Here is a 16621-nt window from a genome sequence, read left to right on the forward strand (position 1 = left end):
GGTTTTCAGAAGGAGACATAAAAGGTTTGGTTCATTCACTTTTTAAATTAAGTACAGGAGGTAAATGTTAGAAAATAACACTGACATTCAAGGCGAAGGGAAATAAATGTGTGGAGGAAACAATGGGAAAGAAGATGGGTGACAGGGATTAGGGAAGAAAAATGAAAACCTAAATATTTCTTTGATGACATTTCTGGTTTCTTCGTGGGCCATATCCTGCCAGTCACCCTATGTCTTATTAGTAATCCCAACCCTACCTAACAACTCCTGCCCCTGCTTTCAAGATGCTCAAGCCTCCACTATCTTGAGAAGTCTTCTGAAGATCTGCCATGTCAGATCCAGTTATAATCCCTCTCTCCTTTCTTTTTCTGCCCACTACATGAAAAGAGTGGTCAACATTTGCCACATCTACTATTTTTACAGCTGTTTACTATAGCAGCCCTTGCAATTTACTATCATTCTATAGATGACTTCAAGGTCATCTACAATCACCTAATTGCCAAATCACAGCCTGTTTTCAGTCCTTCTCCATGTTGGCAGAGAATAAGTACTGCTTCTCAGAAAGGTAGTTACCACCTCTCTTTGGACCTCAAACCCACTTTGGATTCCTCGATACTGTTCTGGTTGTACACATACCTTCCTGAGGTACACTGTGCAGTGGAAACTGCACACATTTTGACCTCTAAGTGCTTATCTTCCCAGAGTCTGTTTCCTTCCTCTGGGAGTCAAATAAGACCACAGACCTCACTGATATGGGGATCAAATGAAATAGCATATATAGAGAATCTAGCAAAGTATTTGCACATAGTTGATGTTCAGAAAATGTCCATCTCTTTTCTGCTTTCTCTGTATCCTCAGGCATCCTTGGCATGGATGTGGATGTCCCACAGGTTCTACCTCATTTGACTCTTCACTTAACACCCTCTATCCCTGCCATCTCACCCACCACAATGCTGACTCCAAAATCTAGGTCTTTTATTTTTCTTACCATTCTTTAGCTCCAATTCCACATTTTTAAATGCCTACACGGGAATCACCCAACTGGATAATCTGCCTGAACCTTAAACTGAACAAAAATAGTCCCAATGCTTGTAGAACAGGTATTAAACTCAATTAGTTCTTCCTACTCACTTCCCTACAGGCAACAGTATTTTCTCAGCCATCTGTCTTAATGTTGTGAAATCATGGTTGACTCTCCCCACACCCCTCTGCTAAAATGTATAGATCTGGAGCTACAATGTCTCTCAACATTTAACATTTCACTTTCACTGCAATCATTTTAGTTCACTGTCTCAGTGCTCTTTGGTTAACTAGGCTATTATAGCAGAAGCTTTAAGAAAATCCATTTTATAAATGGTATGGACAAGAGCCAGAATATAAGGGATTAATGAAAAGCACAACAATTACTGACAACAGACTAGCTCTCTAAGAAGTTTGGTTAATTGAATAGTCTGAGGGGCTAATGAGGTTAAGAATAAAGGACAGGTATGTGCTTGCAGGCAGTAGGGAAGGAGTCAACAAAGAGCAAGAAATGACTGTTTCCTAATTAATCTCATTCACTCATTTTCTGCCAGGTATTTATTGTAAATCTATAATATTATAGGCACAATGCTAAGTGTGAGTATATAATGGTGAGTAAAATCAGATATGGAACAGTCCCTAAAATCTTCAAGTTGAGTGAGGGAGACAGACATCAATAAAGTAATCATACAATTAAATGTGAAACTGAAAATAGGACAAGTGCTAGAAAAGTTAAGTGCCTGGTGTTATGAAGGCCTATTTATAAAGATATTTAATCTAGTTGGGAAAATCAGGAAAAGTTTCTTGAGGAAGAAACATTTCCTCAAGTTCTGAAAGATGAAGCGAAATTAATCAGAGGAAATGGGGAAGAAAAAACATTCTGGACAGAGGGAACAACCTGTGTGTTATGGTGAGAAAGAGTATGATGAGAAGGACTGAAAGAAGGTACGAGTGGCAGGAATGGGGAGAACATGATAGGGTGACTAAGATGAGACTAAAGAAGGGGCTGGACCACACAGGGCCACCTCGGCCACAATGGCAGCCTTTGAAGGAACCAGTACAAGGCACAGGACAGGAGCATATCTGCCTCCAGATCTCTGCAAGACTGATCTTCCTAAAGCACAGGCTGCATGATGGTACCCTCTGCTCAAAACTTAAGTGACTCACTGTCCACTGAAATAAGTTTAAAGTATCTATCTCTGCAACAGACCCAACTTCCCAACCACTCTTTTACTTTTACTACAGCTCTTCTTTTTTCATGCTGTAGGTACCCCCTAGAACAGCGATCGCCAACCTTTTGGACCTCACGGACAACCAGTGGTTCTCGGACCACCGGTTGGCGACCACTGCCCTACAATGCCCCCATCTTTTCATTTCTGTTTTTTAAAACCCATTCTATCTTTTGGGCCCATCACAAATGCTACTTCTGTGCAACCTCCTTTTGATGTTCCTAGTCAAGATCTTTGCTTCTTTGAACTCCCAGAACAGTTTGTGCTTCTTTTTGCCATTTAATACATTCAACTTTTTATTGTAGTTACCTGTCCACAAATTGATTTCTCCTTTTCTCAATCTCCAGCAGGCTGTAAAGTGTTTAAGGGCAAGGGCTTTGTTTAACCTTTGTATCACCCACAGGGCCTAAGACACAGTCTTACCCACAGCAGCTGTTCTAAAAACATTTGCTGGCTATTTTTTGAGTGAGATTTCTATGTATTTGAAACGTTGCCATTATCATGTAGATGACAGCTTCTATACTGATTTATAGTTATGATGCTACAGCAAAGTGTGAGCCTCATTTCCTTTTTGGTATACATGGGCACTACTTATGATGGTTTTCATGGCATGATATTAAAGACCAAAAAAAAAAAAAAAAAATCCAAATAAACTCTTTAGAAGAAAAACCAGGGCTGCAAGTAAGGTACTTACTAATCTGTTAGTTAACAATCAGACGGTACTATTTCAGAGAGGAAACTCAAGTTACTCTACCATACCTAGTTAAAAGAAGATGTATTAATGAATTTTTGGGATATTTTCATCAATGAGAAAAAGAGTAGGAAGCCAAAAAGGAAAATGTCACTCTAGAATTATTTAAAAAATTTCCTTAAATGTGATCTGAACACAGAATAAAAAACTCTCACATAAATGGCTTTCGAGACATTTCTATTCATTGATAAGATTTATTTCTAGAATAAAATATAAAAATAATGTGGAATAGAGAAAAAAGATTCATGATTGTGGTGAGAATACTATAAGCAAAATATTTCAAAGTATATTTTTACATTAAAAGATCAACTTACACATTTCATTTTGCTCTTCACCACTTTAGTATAATTCTGAGGTACTAAACCACCCAGTTTCCTTCTTCATCTAGGGAAGGTTCCCCATCTTTGATGTAGAGAGCAGTATAATGTCATCTAAGTCTGTACAAAGAGAGCAAAGGAATCTTGGGGGTGTTCTTCCTATTAGTTAATGAGTATTCTGTAACCCTTCCTCAGAAAGTGACTAACCATATCATTCCTTGCATATCTCTGTCAAGCTTAATAACTAAGGAACCTAACAAAGCAGTAATACTCAGGCAGTGTCACCATGGCTCTCTATCAGCAAAATCCAATTGTTTCCTGTGCTATGTTCCTCTTCCTTGCCTCTTTCAGTAGCCTTGGACATTACTGAAAGCTCCTTATAACATCTCAAAGTTGAATTTACACTGCCAAGTTGATTTAACGTGGGTTTAGTTCAACCCCTCATTTTGCCAACAAGAAAAATAAAGCACAGTGAGGTTAAGAAATTTGTGCAAGGCTACACTGCTAGTGCAAGGGAAAAAAACAGGATATTGTATAGAATAAGACTGAATTTAGGGTTTTAAGAGACCTTTGCATAGCTAAAGGTGGTCGCTGGGGTTAGGGGATTACATCTAATAAAAATATAATGCTTGATAAAAATTATTTGTATAAACTTAAATTGCACTTAATTTTATCGTAGGCACAAACCTAAAGTCCCCAAATTTGAAAACCAAGAGGCATGTGAGGCTATTACTATTAAAAACTTCTAAGAAAAATAAAGTAGACAAGAACATACCATGAAGAAATATGCCATTATGGGCTTTCTATTTTAGAACTATTATGTAGAATATTGAGATAAAAACTTTGATTATAAAAGACTATGGATAGCCAAATAAAATAAAATGTTTTTCTTATAACAGATGGTTTATATCCTGATAATATTTGCATTTAATGCTTTAGGATTACCTATTAATAAGGAAGCAGGGATGCTTTCCATTGATATTTCTAATTCAAAAGAAACAAGTTCTTTGTAACTCACTTTGTAGTGATATATTTACACACAGGTTTGTTTAAAGGGCTGGGCTATGGGGACTTTAAAACTTTATATCTAAATCCTGTTTGTGACAGATCTATAGAGGAGCTTTGTAGATGAGTGTTGGAAAGCTTTTTGTCGTAACTGTTGCTGTGTAACAATTTTCTCAGAATAGTGGCTCCAACTTTTTTTCCCTACGCTCTAAGATTGAAAGCATGCTCACACTCTTACAGGGCAGAACCCTGAGGCTGGGGAGAATAGTGCCCGTAAGGCTCATGCTTCTTGGCTGCCCTGCCCTGTCCTGTCCTCTCAGTGAGCTCAGTCAGGATGTGAAGATGTCATGGTAGACATGGAGAATGACTCCGTAGGTCAAGGCTGTGACTTGCAAGGGCAAGTGCTACTTGCTGTCACAGTGCTGCCGCCACTGCTGCTGGGATGGGCAGTTGGAGAGCACATGTTTTTGCTGAGAATCCTTGGGAACTTTAATTTGTATTGTGGCCAAAAGTTAAAAACAAAACAAAACACCTAACATTACAAAATTGTCAAAAATATGGGGAATTCTGAGGGGAAAAAGTAAACAGCTATTATTTTTTCTTGAGAAAATATTTGGATTCCCACATAGCCCTGGTGACTGAGGGTAAATTCTCAACAATGAATATAGGGAGGTTGCAAGTAATCTAAGTATTGTTTAATCCCCAATAATAAACTTTACAATGAAAAAAGTACATGATAGTATACACCATAAGATAAATCCAAGATTTACACAAGCAAGAAAAACAAACAATAAAGGAATGTTATGGATAAGGAGGAATCCAAAATAAATACCACTAGTTACGGTTCAGACATTTAACTTATATGGTCTCATATTCAACACTATTATCTTTATTTCAGTATGTGTGGAGGTGCTCACAGGTACTCATTTTACATGTATAGTAGAAATTTCTAGAACATAAGAATTTGATATTATAAGCCCATGAAAGTCTAAAATCAATTAGAATAGGCATATTTAAATTAGAAAAAAAATTGCAAATATAAGCCTCTATGACTACTGGGTATGAGGCAAGAAGAGATGACCTTTAAAGTTCAATCATGGAGCCCTATACATTGCCAGTGGAAATTAAAAACAGTGCAGCCACTGTGGAAAACAGTCTAACACTTCCTCAAATGGTTAAACACAGAGTTACCATATGACCTCGTATTTCTGAAAACATATGTTTATACAAAAACCTGTACCAAAGTATACATAACACTCAAAAGGTAGAAACAACCCAAATGACCATCAACCAATAAATCAAATGTTGTATTACCCATAAAATGGAATATTAGTCAGCCATAAAAAGAAATTAAGTACTATTATATGCTATAATATAAAAGAACCTTGAAAACATGATGTCAAGGGAAAGAAGCCAAAAACAAAACACCACAAATTATGATTCCATCTACATGAACTGTTCAAATAGGTAAATCTATACACAGATTAGTGGTTTCCAGGGGATGCAGGAAGGGGAAATTGGGACTAAGCATATACATCTGAGGTTTCTTTTTGGGGTGATAGAAATGTTCTGGTTTTAGAGTATGGTCATAGTTGTATATATAATATAATGAATATACTAAAAACCAGAGGACTGTATACTTTATTTTGCTATATGAATTATATCTCAATAAAAAATTCACTTAAATATAAAAAAATTCATAATTATAAGGCAACATAAAATTTCCCCCCCAATAATCTTCTATTATGATTCCAAGTACTCAGAACTAAATAGTGATGTTAAGAGAAAGGCCTTGGAATACTTTTGAGAACCAATAAATTTCTAAGGAACCATCTCTTCATTTTTCATTGTGTGCTCACACATTTTTCCAAGGATATTAGTGATGGGGGGGCGGTGCTATAAAAAACAATATGCTGAGGCAAAAAGCCTTAGTCACATCTTTCCATTCATGCCTGGTACCTTAGGGAAGCAACTCTCCCGAGTGTCTATCTGGATGATGGTTACCTAAAGTGGCTTCCCATGTCCAGTGAAGGCTTTTGTTTAGTGATCATGGTTAAGTTGAGCTTGTTTAAATACCATTTCCCAGGACTAACATGCTACTCCCTGAATGACTGGAATACTCAAAGCTTTTAGGGGGAATAAACTATTGCATGGTCTCTGCCTAGGAAGTGGGCCACAGTTCATTGGAAACAGACAGTTCACATAAATAAAATGAAAGCAGACATTTCTGAAGATGATCTTGAAAGCTTTCCATTAGAGAACATCAAGGTCATAAAACTAGGAATAGCATGTATCTATGTTAGACTATCAAAAGTCACTCTCTACCCTCTATTCTTTCTAAAACAAAGTATTAATCTCCTTTATTAGATAACCAAATCATTTCTATGGAACATAACACGTACCTCTCTCCCTGGCTACCCATTAAGAGACATTAAAAAAAAAATCTTTATTGTTGAAAGTATTACAGATGTCCCTTCACCAGCACCCCCATTCCCTCCAGCTTACTCCCACCCCCTCCCAGGCCTTCCCCTACTGTTTGTGCATGGGCTATGCATATATGCAAATAAGTTCTTTGGTTAATCTCTTCCAGCACCCCTTGCTCCTTCCCTCTTAAACGTGTCAGTCTGTTGCATGTTTCAGTGGCTCTGGATCTGTTTTGTTCCTGTTTATTTTGTTGATCAGAGTCCACATATAGGTGAGATCATGTGATACTTGTCTTTCTCTGACTTATTTTGCTTAGCATAATGCTCTCCAGGTCTCTCCATGCTGTCTCAAAAGGTAAGAGATCCTTCTTTTTTACAGTTGCATAGTATTCCACTAAGAGACATTTGATACTTCTATCTACAATTAACCATAAATCATCAAAATACAAAGTAGTGGCCTATTTACATAGGTTCCATATTAAACTTGGGTGGAAAAGTTACATTTTTAAATACAAGAAGTCAGGGGCTGGGAGGAGGGGGTAAAGGAGAGAGAAATGGAGATATAACAATAGAAAATATTTAAAAAAATATAAGAAGTCTTTGAGGAAACCGATTCCCATTTCTGGTATGTGGGCTGCACATAAAGAAAGTCAGGCTTGGTCTACTTGCTTCCATATACTTCTCTATTGGCTTCTCGTGGGCTGTCAGTCTTGGCCTGAACCTTTCTCTAGATTTCTCAGCTTTAAGTCAACACCTTCATAGTCCCCTCTTGTGTTACAGGCTCAAGTATAATGACAAAGGTCAAAGAAGACTGGGAAGACTAAGAGCAAAGGGAATATATATAAAAATATATAAAGATATTAACTAGCTTTACCCAGCAGAGTACATAGATAGTGAAATATTTATAGCAGATTATATATATTTATACACATTTTTATGAAAAATCATCCATCAAGACTATGAAAAGAGCCTAATAATATGTGGAAAAACCAGATTCAGCTTTGTATTATTTCAACATATAGTATGTCAGAATCAAGTTTGATCAAGTTCAATTAAGATATAAAATTACTACTATAATCAAGTGCTCATGCAGTAATACCAAGTTAGTTTATTGCACTTGTAATCAATTATTTTAAAGAAATATATTTTATTGATTTTTTACAGAGAGGAAGGGAGAGGGATAGAGAGTTAGAAATATCGATGAGAGAGAAACATCGATCAGCTGCCTCCTGCACACTCCCTACTGGGTATGTGTCCACAACCAAGGTACATGCCCTTGATTGGAATCAAACCTGGGACCCTTGAGTCCGTAGGCTGACGCTCTATCCACTGAGCCAAACCGGTTAGGGCTGTAATCAATTATTTTAAAAAAACAAATTAAAAAACTGGATCAATTATCACTGTCTCTATATATAAAACCCTAATATACAAATAGACCGAACTGTGGAACAACCGAACAACTGGTCGCTATGATGTGCACTGACCACCGGGGGTGTGCGCGGAACATGGCAGGCTGCGGTGGGATGGTGGAGCAGGTGAACAGAGGTGTCAGACCAAGGCGGGGTGCCAGTCGCTGTCATTGGGGCGAGGCTCTGGGGGTTACTGAAAATTCTTTGCTCCCACATGCCGTGGTCCTGCCCAGTGCTCGCACCTGCTGCTGGCGCCGGCACTGGAGCCACCACTTGCACCCACTGCCAGCGCCGGCCCCAATCGCTCCATACTGTCAGTGGGTGTGAGCAGGGCCAGCGCCATCAGCACGTGGGAGCGGCTGCTGGCAGATAGGGGACGGGGGGCGGGGGGGGGGTGTGTGTGCAGTGGGAGGGGCCAGGCGGGGGCAAGGAGGATGGGCCAAGACCCGCCTCTGTGCCCACCACAGCTTTGTGGCCCACAGTTTCTTTCAAGGTGCATGAATTTGTGCACTGGGCCCATAGTTATAGATATTCTTCTATGCGTAAAGAGTTCTTAAGAATCTTTGCTAACTATAACATTAAACAAAAATTAGAGCATTTAAGGACATTTATTCCTTTACTGTTAAATAAATGTACACTGCTTCCCTATGTTATTGGTAACTATTTAGGGTTTGAATACATAGTATAAATATAAAAAAAATGTTACAGTTCCACTGGCCATTCAAATCCCATGAAAGTAAATGAAGTGGGAATGGGTCATAATGTCTTTTTATAGATGCACTTCATTGAGTGTGCAAAGATCAAGTATACCAATTTGATCAATTTCTTTCTTAGATTTTATGGATATAACATTTTCATCAGTATGTACTGATAAATTACACATTGTAGTTAAAATTTTTAAAAATGTTCATACATCTGTTAAAACACAAGGGAAGTAACCAGGAAAATATGATTAGCTACAGAAACGCCTCATACTTTTTTTTGTTTTGTTAATCCTCACCTGAGGATACTTTTTCATTGATTTTTAGAGAGTGGAAAGGAGGGGGAGAGACAGAGAGAGAAAAGCATCAATGTGAGAGAGACACATCAATTGGTCTGCAACCAAGGTATGTGCCCTTGACCAGAATTGAACCTGCAACCCTTTAGTCCACAGACTGATGCTCTGTCCACTGAGCCAAACTGCCCGGGCCTTATTTACTTTAAAAAATGCAAATGTGAAAATTCAAGACCCAGGTTTCTTTCTTTCTTCTGGACTATTATGTTTTGCTAAAAATGTTGACTCCCCCCTCCCCCCGCCGCACATTAAGAGTTAGACTTGAGCCAGTATAGCAACATATTAATAAAATTATATAAGTGTATCCAAGGTAGGGTAAAGGTAGGCTTACAGTTGTTCCTATGGAACACAATACTATCCTATATAATAATCCTATATAATAAAAGGCTAATATGCAAACTGACCGAACAGTGGAACAACGGGTTGATATGAAGTGCACTGACCAGGGAGCAGACACTCAACACAGGAGCTGCCCCCTGTGGTCAGTGCGCTCCCGAGTGGGCCTAAGCTGTCAGTTGGACATCCCCTGAGGACTCTCGGACTGCAAGAGGGTGTAGGCTGGGCTGAGGGATTCCCCCTAAGTGCACGAATTTTGTGCACGAGACCTCTAGTAATCTATACTAATAAAAGGGTAATATGCTAAATAGACCAGACATCTTCTGGATGACCTTCTGGATGTCCTTCCTGACAAAGCCGAGACTGGGAGAAGCTGCCTGCCCCGCAGTCCTGGGCACCAGTGGCTGTGGCCGTGGCCCGGAGAGGGAGAAGCCACCTACCCCGTGGTCCCGGGTGCCAGCAGCCAGCCCGGGCAAAGCCGCCCGCCCAGGTGGAGCTGTCCCAGGTCCCGGGTACCTATGGTCAGCCAGAGGGAGGGAAGCCTGGGTCCTGGGTGCCTGTGGCCAGCTGGAGGAGGGAATCCTGGTTCTCGGGTGCGGTGCTGAGGCAGAGGCAGTTAGGGGCGATTTGGCCAGCAGAGGTGGTTAGGGGCAATCAGGCAGGCAGGCAGAGGGGTTAGGGGTGATCAGGCAGTCAAGCAGGCGAGCAGTTAGGAGTCAGCAGTCCCGGATTGTGAGAGGATGCAGGCTGGGCTAAGGGACCCCCACCCCATGCATGAATTTCATGCACCAGGCCTCTAGTCTCTATATATAAAAGCCTTAGTGATCGTTGTGACCAAATGACCAGAATGATCAGTCGGCCAGTCACTATGACGCGCACTGACCACCAGGGGGCAGACGCTTAATGCAGGAACTGCTCCCTGGTGGTAAGTGCGCTCCCACAGCCAACCTCCCGTGACCACTGCCCCCCACCCGGCCGGCCAACCTCCCGCAGCCCCTCCCCCACCCACTGGCCAACCTCCCACGCCCTCCCCCCTTGGCCAATCTCCTGGAGCCCCTCCCCCCCACCAACTTTCCGCGGCCCCCATGGCCCCGATCGCCAGCCAGGCGAGGGACCCCACCCATGCACAAATTCATGCACTGGGCCTCTAGTTAATAAATAGTAATAAAGCATAAACTGTTTTATGTATTCATAACTATAAACCTACTTTTGTCCCAACCTGTGTGTACCCTTTTCTAAGTTCTCATGAGAAATTTTGAAAACAGCTTTCATGTATTAAACAAATGCTAGTAATAAAAAAAACTTTGCAATTTTCATATACAAAAAATAGGACCATTGTTATAATACTGAACATATTATCTTATATTCATTTCAGTGACTACAATTGCCATTCAGAATCTTCTTCCTAGCTATAAAGACTTGTTTATTTTTAACATAAACTCCAGAAATGTCTACAAATAATGACTAAAAAAATTCCATTGAAAGTTTAAGAGTAGATGTGAAGGTTTTCCAAATCATAAGATAATTATTTTTAAAAAGGATAATCCTATGTATGCCTATGTTCAATCTTAGTGGTGATAAGTTAAAAGGCTGAATGGCTGGGTTACTATTCCACAAATATGTATGAGTGTATCACCCCCTTTCTCTATATGTGTACGTCTCTTTGGGTGTCTAAAATCTCCATACTTTTCACTGTGTTTAAGGCTCTTTATGCAATGCTGGCCCTTATGCCTGCTTTTTCTTTCCCCAACGAAGTGCCTTCTTAAGTAATTGTAAACTGTAAGTGGGAAGAAAGAGGGGTACCAGTATAAAGTATAATTATACTTTACAGAAGTCAATGGGATTTGTTTTAACATGATAGATATGTATTTTAATTTTATCCCCATTTCATATAGTAATATTTATTCTAAAAGGGTGATAAAAGGACAAGCTGAGAATGAAAGGGGTTTCAGTTGAGCCATAGATTCCCTGGGGGGAGGGGGAAGAGCAGGGGGAGAGAAATATGAAAAGCCAAAGGGGACTTTCTGAGAAAAGAGGAAATAAGAAATAAAATAATATGGGGGCAGGAGATAGAAGTCTTAGAAGCTGACAACCAAAGCATAAGGAGATTTAGCCTAATGAAGATATAGAATGCAAATGCAGAATGGAAAGGATCAATGATAACTTATAAGGAGGGCCTATGGCAAAAGTTAGAATTATGAGAAAATATTTGAAGGACAAAAACTAAGAAAGTGCCATCTGACTTGGTGTCTATAGTGACTGAGGATTAAAAAAAGGAAAAAAAAAAGATATAAAGGGCCCTAACTAGAAAGTAGTTTAGTTGTATAGGTATCAAAAGGACCAAGGACTAGGAGAAGATGGGTATATCTAGCTGCAGGGGTTAGGGAGTAATGAAAGGATTCAAGGCGAGTGACAAAAAGAGAGAGGATTTACTGCGACAACCTCAAGATTGATTGCACAATGTGAAACATGCAATACATCTAAGATGTGTGCAGCTTGTTTCTTGAATTGAATTACTAGTAAGTTACTATTTTTATGAGACACTGACCCCTGAAATAAGATGTTCCCTACATTACATCCAAAGTTAGAAAAGTCAAATAGTGCATCAAAGGACTAGGAAAGCTTTCAGTATTTTTTGCCACATGGATGCCTCTATTAAAATCAAACACCAGAGGTTTTTGTATGGAAGAATCATGAAATTTTATGGTTGCCTTATTACTTAATTTTCCACATTTTATTTGTTCCTTGCTGTACATTTTGGAGATGTAGCAAGAATTCGACAGACAAAAAAAGTAGGACTTAACATGTGTCCTCAGTAAGCAGCTGCTCAATAAGATAATACTTCCAGTTACTGGCTTAGAAAGCAAGATTCTGAGATTACTGCTGGACGTAGGCCTCTGACTTGTCAACCAAAAAAGTTACTTCCTCTTTAGTATAATGAATTGCAGAAGTACAGTTAAACAGTTATCTTTGAGGGTTTATTAGCAGGCATCGGATATGGTGGGTGAGCAGATACTGATTTTTTTTTTCCGCCAGTGACCAAAATATTTACGAATTTCATAAAATGGAAAGAACTTTCTAAAAAATTAATAAGATCTGTTTCACAAATAAGCAATTCAACTGGAACACTGAATAGTAGAAATGATAAAGATTTGTTCTTATGGTTCATAAAAAATTTATATCAGGGCATTCAAGTAAAGTTATTTTCTGTGTTCTGATTTAATGAATCATGTGAGTTGTATCTGGTTGGGTGACACAAATGCTGGCTCAGTGAAGCCTACCCTAATGTCTCCCAGCACAGCCTTCCTTGGGACAGTAAATCCAGAATAACATGTCTGACTAAAGTAATATCAGAGAAACAGAAAGCAGGACTGGAGATGCTGTGAGGCTGGCTCATAACATTTCTTGACCTGTGAGTGTTCAGTATGTATTCAATGTCCTATGGGCTTCAATGACCTAACAAGTACCAAAAGCAACAGTAATGCAGTAATGAATGGTCCTCAAAAAAAAAAAAAGACTTTTGCAATTCAAGCTGAAAAACACACACTTACTAGATGGATTTAACCTTACTGAAAGACATCCTAAGAAACCACTAGTGATTTCTTTAAACCTTTGTATGACATAAGACACAAGGATGGTTTCCGTTTTGGACGCAGAGTAGTTAACTGGTTACGGGTGAGTGAATATTAAATGTTTTATATATGCTTGTGTAGTATCTATTTTAGTTCCTTTAAATGTTTGATTTTAAAGATATACATTAATTTTAAAAATGAAACTTTTCTTATACTATTAATGATAAAATATGTTGAAGAAAAATGAAATAGCATTAGATATGTTGATAAAAATATAGATTTAAAATAATGTGGTCCATTTATTATTAATAAAATACACTGTTAAAAATGAAACTAAAGGACCCTCTGCACATATCCCACACAGGGATGTTCTTCTCTTTCAAAAGATAAGTTATTTGCAAAGAAAAAGGCCATCAGGAAAAAAGACAGTAAAAATATAGAGAATGATTACAACTTATCAAAATATAGCATATCACTTTACATAAAAGTTATTTTATTATAAAGGAAATAAAAATAAGACACAAAATAGGGGTACAACATTTTCTAAGGATGTTTACAAAATCAATGAATAACTCTGTTTTTCCCTAATCAAAGTTTTTTATATCTAGTATTTAGTTAAAATCTGAAAGAGTACTTACAATGACAGCAACACCATAGCAATTAAGGTCCATTCTGCAGGTTTGTGTATAATATTTCTATTTGTTAATCTGAAAGATAGTAAGATAAAATTTACCAAAGGATTGTTATATTTTTCTATTTATAGAAAAGTCAGAAATATGACATCATGTGTCAAAAAGCACTATTTTTTTTTTATTCCTGTTAGATTTGATAGGAAAGAGTCAATCCTATATAATAAAAGGCTAATAAGCAAATTGTCCCCTTGACCGGGAGTTCGACCAGGAGTTCAACTGGGAGTTTGACAAGGGGGCAGGGCCAGCTGGCCAACCGCCCACAGCCCCTCCCTCCTGCCAGCCTGACCAGACTCCACCTGTGCACAAATTCGTGTACTGGGCCTCTAGTAGCATAATAATATGGCTTGATATTCACTATCTAATAATGACCATCTCAAAAGTAAATATTCCAGTCCTACTATTATGTATTTATAACAATACTACTATTACACAAAATGGAAATAAAGGAACAACATGGGAAACTAAATTGCACAGTTTATTAAAATACACACATCCTTATAACTATATGCTTTATGTTTTCCCCAATCAAACGTTTTATTAAAGCTAACAAGGTAAGCAATTTTTGATTTTAGTTTTAATTCATCTTTTGTGCCTTTCTACCTCGTGCTAGTTGCCAGTAGGCAATTAAGGGATGTCATAATCCATAATATACAGAAATGAGCATTCACTTAGTACATTTTAAGGCAAGGTCTCTATAAAAAAAACACCTTAAGTTTTAAAAAATCAGCAGTAAATTCTACCACTTAGCAGTTGATGACAACAAAATATGTTGTAATCATCTTAGTTTCTTAGAAAGCATTTAAAAAGATTGCTCTAAATAAAAAATAGTATCAATCAATCAGGAAAAACCAGCCAATAATATCTGATAAAAGGATGTTATCCAAAATATACAAAGAATGCTTAAAATGTAACAATAGGAAAACAAACAGCCTAATTAAAAAATGGGCCAAACATCTTAATAGACACTTCACCAAAGATAAACAAATGACAGATGGCTCCCTATCGTATGCCATCTGAGAAATGCAATTTAAAACAAGTTAACACTATATACCCATTAGAATGGCTAAAATCCTGAACATTGACAAAACCAAATGCTGATAAGCATGTGGAGCAAAAGGAACTCTCAAACATTGCTGTGGGGAATGCAAATAGTACAGCCACTTTGGAAGACAGATTGGCAGTTTCTCACCAAGTAAACATACTTCTACCATATGATACAGCAATCATGCTCCTTGGTATTTACTCAAAGGAGTAAAAAAATCATGTCTATACAAAAACCTATATACAACATTTACACAAGTTCTATTCATAATTGCCAAAACTTGGAGACAACCAAGAGACTTTCAGTAGGTGAATGAATAAATTGTGGTATATCTAGACAAGGGAACATTATTCAGCTGTAAAAAAAAGTGAGCTATCAAACCAAGAAAAGACATGGAGGTACTTTATATGCATACTAGAGGCCCGGTGCACGAAATTCGTGCACGGGGGGGAGGGGGGTATCCCTCAGGCCAGCCTGCACCCTCTCCAATCTGGGACCCCTTGAGGGATGTCCGACTGCCCGTTTAGGCCCGATCCCACCAGGATCGGGCCTAAACGGGCAGTCGGACATCCCTCTCACAATCCAGGACTGCTGGCTCCCAACTGCTCGCCTGCCTGACTTCCTGATTGCCCCTAACCACTTCTGCCTGCCAGCCTGATCACCCCATAACCACTCCCCTGCCAGCCTGATTGATGCCTAACTGCTCCCCTACCAGCGTGTTTGCCCCTAACTGCCCTCCCCTTTAGGCCTGGTCACCCCTAACTGCCCTCCCCTGCAGGCCTGGTCCCCCCAAACTGCCCTTCCCTGCAGGCCCGATCACCCCCAACTTCCCTCCTCTGCTTGCCTGGTCACCCCCAACTGCCCTCCCCTGCAGGCTTGATTGCCCCCAACTGCCCTCTCTTGCAGGCCTGGTCCCTCCCAACTGTCCTCCCCTGCTGGCCTGATCACCCACAACTGCCCTCCCCTGCTGGCCATCTTATGGTGGCCATCTTGTGTCCACTTGGGGGCTGGATCTTTGACCACATGGGGGCAGCCATATTGTGTGTTGGAGTGATGGTCAATCTGCATATTACTCTTTTATTAGATAGGATAGAGGCCTGATGCATGGGTGGGGGCCAGCTGGTTTGGCCTGAAGGGTATCCCGGATCAGGGTGGGGGTTCCCTTGGGGTGTGGGGCGGCCTGGATGAAGGGCCTGTGGTGGTTTGCAGGCCGGCCACGCCCCCTGGAGACCCAAGCAGAGGCCCTGGTAGCTGGAATTTATTTACCTTCTACAATTGAAACTTTGTAGCCTGGGGCGGAGCCAAGCCTCCTGCTTGCTCCGTGGCCGGCAGCCATTTCTTTGGGGGTTTGTGTTCTTCTATAATTGAAACTTTGTAGCCTGGAGTGGAGGCCTAGGCCAGCCAGGGCTGCAGAAGCTTTGCTTCCTCCATTGCCGGGGGAAACCCAAGCCTCCTGCTCTTTCCAGCTCAGTGGCTGCCGCCATTTCTGTTTGGATTTGTTTACCTTCTATAATTGAAACTTTGTAGCCTTGAGTGGAGGCTTAGGCCTGCAACGGCACGCGGAAAGCTTGGCTTCCTTTGTTACCGGGGAAACCCAAGCCTCCCTCCTGCTCTCTGTGGCTGTAGTCATCTTGGTTGGGTTTATTTGCATATTTGCTCCTGATTGGCTGGTGGGCGTGGCTTGTGGGTGTAGTGGAGTTAGGGTCAATTTGCATATTACTCTTTTATTAGGTAGGATTACCAAAGTGGAAGAAGCCACTCTGAAAAGGCT

At 39.8% G+C, this 16621-nt stretch overlaps 1 protein-coding gene across 1 annotated transcript in view; it reads right to left on the minus strand.

The window, feature by feature from the left end:
* The window catches only part of RPAP2 (RNA polymerase II associated protein 2), a 107237-nt gene that overhangs the window by 36542 nt on the left and 54074 nt on the right, over positions 1-16621 (minus strand). Inside the window, exon 11 of the mRNA XM_079776029.1 lies at positions 13755-13823. Coding sequence (XP_079632155.1) covers positions 13755-13823 — 69 coding nt within the window. The remainder of the gene's footprint in view (positions 1-13754; positions 13824-16621) is intronic.

The sequence above is a fragment of the Cnephaeus nilssonii genome, assembly GCF_951640355.1.
Source record: "Cnephaeus nilssonii genome assembly, chromosome: 7".
Lineage (NCBI taxonomy): Eukaryota > Metazoa > Chordata > Mammalia > Chiroptera > Vespertilionidae > Cnephaeus > Cnephaeus nilssonii.